Below are 10,000 nucleotides of genomic sequence, written 5' to 3' on the forward strand. Positions count from 1 at the left end.
TTTAATTTGTGTATGTGTACATGTGCGTCCGGAGTTTGAGGTTTTGTTTTTAAGGGGATGTTGCTTCCAGGAATTCTTGCAGATTATGGCTGAATTAACCCTTTAGGGATTTAGGATGATTTTATTATCTCCCACTGTGTGTACTTCTACTGAACAGTACTGCTAAGTAGCCTTTTGTGAGATAATTTAATTAGAACAACAACTGATTTGGCAGTGTTATATTAATGTAAAGTATATGTGACTAGGGGTGTAAGAAAATATCGGTTTTGCAATATACCACGATATTTCATTTCACAATACTGTATCGACATTAAAAAGTACTGTATCGATATTTTTAGGTATTTATTCAAACGCAGATATTATGGAGGCTCATTTTTGTTTATATTTTATTTATTATTATTTAACACTCTTTTATTAAATAATGTTAAGTCCTTTGTTGGGATTGCACATAATTAATGTTATGATATTAGTTATGAACTAATAGAATATGAACATTTGAACAGGATCTTAAACTGTAATGTCTGTAAAACATAATTACAGTTTTAACACAGGAAAATTTTGTGATATAGCATTAGATCCTGTTCTGATCAAATAAAAATGTGTTTAGTATTTGTGCATATTTCTGGTGAAATTCAGTTATTCAAGGAAATAATCATTTGAAAAAGAAACAAACAAAAAATTTCCCTTTTAACAGTATCATGATATACTGTATTGTGATATATGGTATCGTGATCCTAGTATTGTGATTTGTATCGTGTCGCAAGATTCTTGCCAATACACATCCCTGTATGTGACTAAGCTACAATGTCATATAACATTAATCCTAACTAATATTTTCTAGATTGTGCTCATGGATTTTAACTATTTAAAGAAGCAACAAAACACATCACAACACTCCCAAAACAACTTACCTGCCCCACAATGAAACATATAATAGTCATGTCCTAAACTTCTATGTAGACTGGTCCATAATGAAATGCAAAAAGGATATCCAAATTCTTTGGAAAGTCACATTTTCTAAAGCTCTGTCTATCTTAAATCAAGAACACAGTTATCAAAAACCATATGTGTGCTTCTATGAAACTGGTCCTAAAAACAGGACATGGGGGCTAAAAATTCCAACCAGATGTAGACTAATGTTATGAAGCAAGTCTGGAAGCACTTTGGGTCTATTTTAATAATAAATACTTACTGAGATAAAAGAGAAGCCATTTTTCAGATAAAACACATTTTTATATTATTTTACATTATATTTAATGCAAAACTCTGTATGTAACACGGTGAAAAGGACACGAAAATTACGTGCTACTATTTTTTTTTAATATCTCTTTATTCTCTCACAGGTACATTTTGGGAATTGAACTAATTATGTAAGGCAGAGTGTTTCACAAAAATGACTTCTGTTGCAAAATCAGTTGCGATTTATATGAGTTTAACTGTGTAGGTTCTGTATGTAACACAAGTGGACACCATGGGTTACATACAAAACCTGAAATGAGACTGTCAGTTCATGAAAAACCTGCATGTTTGGATTAGAAAAACCACTAGGATCATCAAATTTAACACAGTGTCTTTATTTATAGTGCTATATCAGACCATTTCAAGTGATGTTTTTAAAATAAAAGGCACTGACACCTAGGTAGTTTTCATGTCCCAGTTTTGGTCCTATTTTTGGCCTCAATATTTTATTAAAAATTATTAATTTTAGGATGGCTCAGAGTAAGAGTATAATTTTTTTTGTATTTATCTGAGGTCACCATTTGGTACATCCTGGGGGGAAATATGTCTTAATTTCTCTTTTATTATTGGGTCTAAAAAACTGGCAAAGTGCCAGGTACCAAAATGTTCCCAGTTTCATAGAAGCACCCATGTATGAAACTTTTACTTTATCTTCAATTGTTGAAAAATCTTTTGGAAAAATGTAAAAGATCAAATTAAACTTTTAGCAGCAACAAAACATTCTGTCATTTAACTAAAGAATTTCTTCCTGACACATTTGAAACTTCTCGCCTTCTCACGGACAATGAAACAGGGTGGAGAGGCGTGTTTGAAGATAACTTTCTCACACAGATAAGACAGAGTTTTCTTACTGTATATCATATACCTTTGATATCTGTCCTTTGTTATGTAGAGGTGCCAAAGGTTTCTGTCAATCTGTAAAACTACTTATCTGCCAATACTTCAAATATTTTGTAAGGGGTTTAATTTATCAACAATTTTCTCTGTAGTATGTTTTAAAACTAGATATAGAGTGATCTGTTTTAGTTTGGGTTATAGTTTGTTACTGTTTCCCAAATGTATAGTGAAGCTGGAGATTTGTGGTCTGGTGACACTTTTCTCCTGACATGACTAAATAATCACCATCCATCCCAGAACCCACATATCCACACACAGGGATGTAACAATTACTGGTATGACGATAAACCGCGGTAAAATTGCCAACGGTTAGTATTACCGTTTAACTTCTAATTATCATGATAACCATGTTTGATTACCGCACTTTTCCTGGAGAAAATGCCTATGTAAAGATTTGCTTTTATGTCAAATATTTGAGTGTAGTTTTAATTTATTACAATTTTAATTTTATATACCTAATATTTGGAACCAATTTTCACTTTTAAAGTCTTTGAAAAGGTTCATTAAGCATCTTTGTGTTATTTATGCAATAAATTATATACATTTTTAAAATTGGATTTTATATATGTTTTTGTGCTTTTTGTCCTTTTGTGTTTTTATAGTAGGTTAAAGTGAAAAAAATAATAGACAGATGAGATAGATGAAGTTGTGCTGAAAAAAAAGATCCCAGACATGGGTATAGTAAACATTTGTTTATATAGTATATAACAAAATCAAAAGTACTGAAAAACAGACAAAATCGGCTCAGACCACTAAGAGTTAATATTTGAATGTTTCTGCCAACAGAAAATGCATTGTGCCAATTTTTTTTTTCTCGAAATACAACTTGATTAAATTATTTCGGTGTGTGTATAAGTACTTTTTGAACATTTTGAGCACAATTTCAACAATACCGCGATAATAATGATAACCGTGATAATTTTGGTCGCAATAATCGTGATATGAAATTTTCAGATTGTTACATCCCTATCCACACAGTAGTTCCACATTACTAATATAAATAAATCCTAGTGTTTCAGTGGGGTGGGTGTTGGATGTAAAGCTGCTAACCTCTGTAGTCCTGTCTGTCTCTCAGGTGTTGAAGCTCAATGGGATTCCTCCTCTGGTGGCTTTACTGCAAAGCCCCAACACAGCGGTCAGTCAGACGTCCTCAGCTGCACTCCGTAACCTGTCCTTCAAAAACAACAAAAGCAAGGACGAAATCCAACTGTGCGGCGGGATCACACAGGCGGTGGCTCTGCTCAGAGATACCGACTCTGTTGAGATACAGAAGCAGGTGACAGGTAAATGTGATAACCTCTATGTACTATGCACATGATGTAAGACAGACAGACAGACATAATCCTGTTTAGATCCTACTGTCAGTCACAAAAATATACTTAACCCTCCGGTATCCGGGTGCGCTTTTTAGGCACACTTTGCAATTCGTTTGAAAAAACTTCATATTATTTTTCACAATTTAAATAAGGTTAGAATTCAAAAGTTGTTCATTTTTACATGATCTTTAAAATTCTGGCCACCAACTAAAATTTGCACATTGTAAACAAAAGAAAATTACAAGACTAGCATCTGTCTCCCAAGTGTGCCTAAAACGCGCTATTTCTTCCATTATAACCACTGTTTTTGATCCGAAAGTCATTAAGGCATAAATCATACTTTTACTGATGTCTGGGCTTCATTTGAGAGGTGAGGGTCTAAATTAATTTATTAACGTTGTTAATGTTGCTGTTATTCACTGACATATGCCAGGCTGTAAAAATCAAGTAATATGTGATCCAATTTTTATGTAGTATTTTGAAAAAAAAAAAAAAATCATATTTTGTGTTTTTTGCATCAAAAAATATAGTGACATCATGATGAAAAGAGATCATTTAAAGGGTTAAAAAAAATTTAAATGAATGATTATTTGATATGTATGATTAGAGCTGACCTTGATTTACAAAAATAAAATCAAATTAGAGCAGAAAAATAAATCAATATGTAATATTTAATAGTTTGATTTATAGCTGTGCTATTTTGGCACACTTGGTGACAGATGCTAGAATTTTTGAATATTTGACCTAGTGCCAAAAATAATAATGCAAATTAACCAGTGTTGGAGTTGATATATGCCAGGCTGCAAAAATCAAAAAATATGTGATCCACTTTTTATGTAGTGTATTGAAAAAAAATATTTTTTTGTGTTTTTTGCATAAAAAAAAAAGGTTTGTTTATATTACAAACACGGCATTTAAAGGGTTAAAAAATGTGACAGTTATTGAGTATTTGGTATATTTATTTACAGCTCAAGTTGATGAAAAAGGAAAAAAAGTGTAAAAGAATTAAAAACAAACTATATGAAAATTTTTTGACATTATTCCACAAATTTGCCAAAATGGCACACTTGCTGCATAGTAAGGGCCTTGCTGGATGGGATACTGGAGGGTTAACTGCCTTCATGCAAGTATATTATTAGCACTTTTATTGCCTAAATCAACTTGTCGCTGTACCAGTAATAAAGCAGCTCTATATCATTTTCTTCCAATACATCATCACCTCAATTTGTCTAGAACATTATCAGATTATCAAACATTCCAAAACTTAAGTTGTTGTTTTTGGAGTCATTTTATACAAACTGTAACATAAAAAGACTATCTTCTTTGTTCCTTTGGTTTTACCACAGACAAAGAGTGAGTCTTTGATTGATGTATGTGTTGACCCGCCCTCCTTTCCCTTTTCTTTCAGGTCTTCTGTGGAATTTGTCTTCTGCCGACAGCCTGAAGCCAGATTTGCTGAACAGCGCTTTGCCAGTCTTAATGGAGCGTGTCATACTGCCGTACACAACAGGTCCTAACCGGACCGCCGGTAACAGCCCACACCCTGAGGTCTTCTGTCATGCCACTGAATGTCTGAGGTAAGCAAAGCGCTAACTCCTCCAGAGCCAGTCTGTTTTATTATTAGAGACGCTTGTCTGTCAGTTGCTGTGACTCAAAGGTTTCCACAAAAATGTCAGGCTGCAGTTTGTCTGATGGGAAATATTTCTTAAGTGTCCTTGTAATAACAGGTCACTAAAATAAATAATGCATTATTAAAATCCGTATCAGCCAACGGGATGATGTAAGAATCAAGGTTATTATCGTTAACGAAAACGAACGAAATGACCAAAACTAGAATTGTAAAAACATTTTTGTTAACTGAAATAAATAAAAATTATAATTAAAAGAAAAAAACGATAACTAACTGAAACTGTATTGTGTGTTTATAAAACTAACTAAAACGGATAAAAAATTATGGATAAAATTCCCTTTGTTTTCGTCTTTGTCAATGTTGGATTGATATAAAATCGATTTATTTCACTCTAGCAATTTTATCTGCTGTCACCATATGACACTTCACGGTCTGTCACTTGTGGTTTCCAGTCATCTTCTGGTCCCCATTCTACCTGGAAACATGGAGACTAAAGTTGGGAGAAAGCAGCAGAGTCCTGTCTGGGATTTATTTGAATACGACAGAGAAGAAGAGAAAAGATATGAAAAAACTAAAACTAAACTAAAATTAAGCATTTAGAAGAAAAGCTAAACTAATAAAAACTTGCAAACCTGCTCTAAAAACTAATTAAAACTAACTGAATTAGAAGAAAAAAAAAGTCAAAACTAAATAAAACTAAACTATAATGAAAAATCCCAAACTATTAGAATCTTGGTAAGAATGATAACATTTACATTATCTAATGCACATGGCTACAATTAAAACATCTAATATTGCATTTGGGCCAGATTTTAGACTGTGTTTTTTTCAGAGGAAGTGTAATTGCACAGAGCATGTCACTTAAAAAATAAATAATGTTGCTGTCTAAACTTTTCTGTTCAGCAGCATTCATTTTTAATGGGCCGTTACCACCAACTGTTATCACAGAGCGTTGCACTGTGGGTTTGTATCATAGTGACAGTTCAACCAGTTCATAGCAGTATTTTAGCACATCCACATTAAAGTGTTCGGTTTCAGTCCTTCTCTAGTTTGCAGAGTTTACATAACATGTTGTCTTGCTGCTAATGATGAAATATTGACTGATGGAGCCATCAGTATGTGAGCTGCTGGTCTGGTTTTAACGCACAGTGTGTCTGATTTTCACAAATACTTAGAGGATAAAACCATTTTTTGTTTCATTATAAAAGCAAGTAAGATATATAACTTATTTATATAGAACATGTCATTGTAGCCAAAACAAAGTTATCAACTAAATACTAAAATGAATCATAAAAAAACTAAACCTCATAAATTAATAATAGTAATAATAAATAAATAAATAAATAAATAAACTGTATTGGGACAAATCAGGCCAAAGTGTATGTAGTTAATAGTAACACCACTGCTGTGTGGTATTGTAACAGTTAGACAAATGTCACAATTGCCGCATCAAGTATTGTAAAAAAACAACAACAACAAAATAATAATAATAAATAACAATAATAACATTTAACAATATTATTAGTTATGATGCCAAGACTAGAGAACAAGAGAGAGAGGTTATTACAGTTTAGGTTGTACTTTTATAAAATGTGATTCAAATTATACATCATGCTTCTAAATATTGTCATGATCTTTTGTCCAGATTGCACAGCCTTACTTTCTGTAAATATTTTACGGTAACTTGCAACTGATCTAATAGTACAAGACATGTAAGGCAAGTGACCTTATTTTTTCATGATTTATTTATACATCACTTCTTCTAAAGGCCTTTCCATAAAAGTGAACAAAAAAAAAATAAACCCAAAAACGTGAAAGAGGATATTCACTCTAATGGTTCTAAGATACAGAAACTTTTATTTCACTTCTAATAAATTCATCTTGTGTTAGTTTATCATATTTTTTTTTATCTACTAACCAGTATCTTCATGGATATCTAATATTTTCCTTCCTTCAGGAACCTAAGCAGTGTGGGTCAGAACAACAGAAAGACGATGAGACAGTGTCGGGGTTTGATCGACTCTTTGGTCAGTTACGTTACAGAGTGTGTGGAGGCGGACAGACCAGATGATAAGGTAAACATTCGTGTGGTGTGACTGTGGGTTAATCCGTTCTCTGTACATTTCTTTCAGTGACATTTTCTTCTCACTTAAAACACCTGTCACACCTTTATCTGGAACTTGGGGAAAAAACAACAACTTTCTGCTGTAGTGAGGCGGTGCAGCTATGGAGCCTTGTGGTTTTGTGTCAGTGTTGAACAAAAGGCAGAACTCAGTATTTTACTTCATGCTTTTATTGAAAAGGATTTGTATTGCTATTCCCTCTGTTTCAGATGGTTTGTTACATTAACCCTTTCATGCATGAATTATGAAAACCATAATCAAGATTTTTTTCCTGAGTGTTTTTATTCCTCTTTAGGCGTGAAAAAAAAGTGATTGAATTTTTTAATTAACTTATTTTTCATGGAGTTACAAAAATGTCCACTCAGCTGGACATAATGCGTTTAATTTTAGAAGCAAAGAAACATGAATTTATTGATGTACTGTGTGAGAACTATGAAATAAAAATGTTTTCAATGCTGCTAATCTGATGTTTTCTCACATTTTAACATACTCTAACACTAGTTATTACTCACTTCATGGAGATGATATGCAAAAAACCCCAAAAACTAAAAAAAACCCTGTTAATTACAGTCTAATCACAATTATCAATTTTTGTTTTTACACTCAAACATGTTAGTGCAGATCACGTTCATCTAAAACAGCAAAGTTACAGTAATGGTATGAATTGCAGTGTATGAGATGGTGCATAAGCGTCCACTGTGTTGGTTGATATGGAACTAAAACAACAAAATCCATGAAAATACAAGAGAACAGCTGTAGAATAACTGTCCATTGGAGTGACCACTATGCATGAAAGGGTTAAATATAGAAATTTTGATAAAATTCAATAAGTGATACAATTCAGCTGCGTATGCCCCGATTACTGTGTATCAATAAAAAAACTATACATTTTGAAAAATTACCCCAGTTTATATGGTTTGCACATGACAGATGAAAAACCTTGAATTAATCATGTTTTTTGGTGAAGTGTAACTCCTGTAGCGTCCTTTTAGGATTACATTTTTGCAGGTAAGGGCATCCCACCCCAGGAACTCAAGAGATTTTAGACCAAAATAAAATGCAACTGCTTCATCTTGCAACAATATACAGGGTGTATCAAAAAAAAAACTATACATTTTGAAAAATTACCCCCAGTTCCGTATTCCGTATTTTTGGAATTTTCTTTTATGGACGTCGATAGGTAGGGGATTGGTGGATATTTGTCCAAATGTACAGACCCAGGTTTTCATGCATGAGTGAGCAGGGGCAAATTGCGCAATCCAAGTTAAAACTGGTTTGCGTGAAGTAGTGGTGGGATTTAAATCCAGTCAAAGCTCATGGGAGGGAACAATGGGCACCCATGTTGTTTTCCACAAAATTGCCAGGTTACAGCATTAACACTTTGGCCACCATGTCAGTTTAATTTCTTTACTCATGGCAGCTGTTCCTGCCTTTCAAAGTTCAAAGATTGCGCAATTTGCTCCTGCTCACTCATGCATGAAAACTTGGGTCTGTACATTTGGACGAATATCCACCAATCCCCTACCTACCAACGTCCATAAAAGAAAATTCCAAAAATTATCAAATGTGGAAATTGGGGTAATTTTTCAAAATGTATAGTTTTTTTTGATACACACTGTGTATTGCTGCAAGATGAGGCGGTTGTTTTTTAATTTAGCTCTAAAACAGGGGTGTCAAACATGCAGCCCGGGGGCCAAAGCCAGCCCACCAAAGTGTCCAATCCAGCCCCCGGGATGAATTAGTGAAATACAAAAATTACACCGAAGATATTAACAGTCAAGGATGTCAAAATAAATTTAGTTCAATTCCATCTAAAGCGGGTCAGACCAGTAAAATACTATCATAATAAAGTATAAATAATGAAAACCACATGTTTTTCTCTTTGTTTTAGTGTAAAAAAAATAAAGCTGCACAAAAATGTTAACATTTACAGACAAACCTTTTACAAAAAATGTGAAAAACCTGAACAAATATGAACAACCTGAAATGTCTTCAGAGATTGAAGAGTAACTTTACCAATATTCTGTCTGTTATTACATGTTTTGTGAATTTGTAGATCCACTGGGATCTGTACATTGTAATGAACATGTAAAAATGAGAAGCTGAGGCCAAATAATGGCATAAATTGTTAAAATTGCAATTTTTTTCTTAATAAATTTCATTTTGGTCATGGTTCATGTTTTTCCATATTTTTTTAAAAAGAGTTTGTAGATGTAGAAATTTTGATAATATAATCTTACTTTTTTCACTCTAAAACATAGAAATTAGACATACAAATTTTAGAATTGATATTATTTATGTATTATTATGTTATTATTTTAATGATCCGGCCCACTGCAGGTCATATTGGGCTTTATTTGGCCCCTGAACTAACATGAGTTTGACACCCCTGGTCTAAATCTCTTGAGTTTCCTGTGGTGGGATGCCCTTACCTGCAAAAATATAATCCTAAAAGGACGCTACAGGAGTTACACTTCACCAAAAAACATGATTAATTCAAGGTTTTTCATCTGTCATGTGCAAAGCCATATAAACATACACACAGCTGAGTGTAGTGCATTCACTTTACAGACTCGGCCAAAAAGTGCTGACAAAAGAACACAACAAAAGCTCAGTGTTAGAAGATAAGACAACTTAAAGCATAACAATCAACACAACATAGAGACAATACTGGTAGTTAACCTCATGAGACTCTTAAGTCTTTAATCGGCACCATCTTATCTATTTGTTTCCACCCCATACACAAAAACTGTCCATTGGATCTACATCTTCTGCATTCTTCAAATGTATCGTGT

The 10,000-nt window shown here is 33.2% G+C and overlaps 1 protein-coding gene across 1 annotated transcript in view; it reads left to right on the top strand.

Moving 5' to 3' along the window:
* Positions 1-10,000, top strand: part of pkp1b (plakophilin 1b) — a 30,554-nt gene that overhangs the window by 15,920 nt on the left and 4,634 nt on the right. The window contains exons 5-7 of the mRNA XM_030135484.1: positions 3,212-3,419; positions 4,861-5,029; positions 7,040-7,157. Coding sequence (XP_029991344.1) covers positions 3,212-3,419; positions 4,861-5,029; positions 7,040-7,157 — 495 coding nt within the window. The remainder of the gene's footprint in view (positions 1-3,211; positions 3,420-4,860; positions 5,030-7,039; positions 7,158-10,000) is intronic.

This window comes from Sphaeramia orbicularis, chromosome 5, assembly GCF_902148855.1.
Source record: "Sphaeramia orbicularis chromosome 5, fSphaOr1.1, whole genome shotgun sequence".
Classification (NCBI taxonomy): Eukaryota; Metazoa; Chordata; class Actinopteri; order Kurtiformes; family Apogonidae; genus Sphaeramia; species Sphaeramia orbicularis.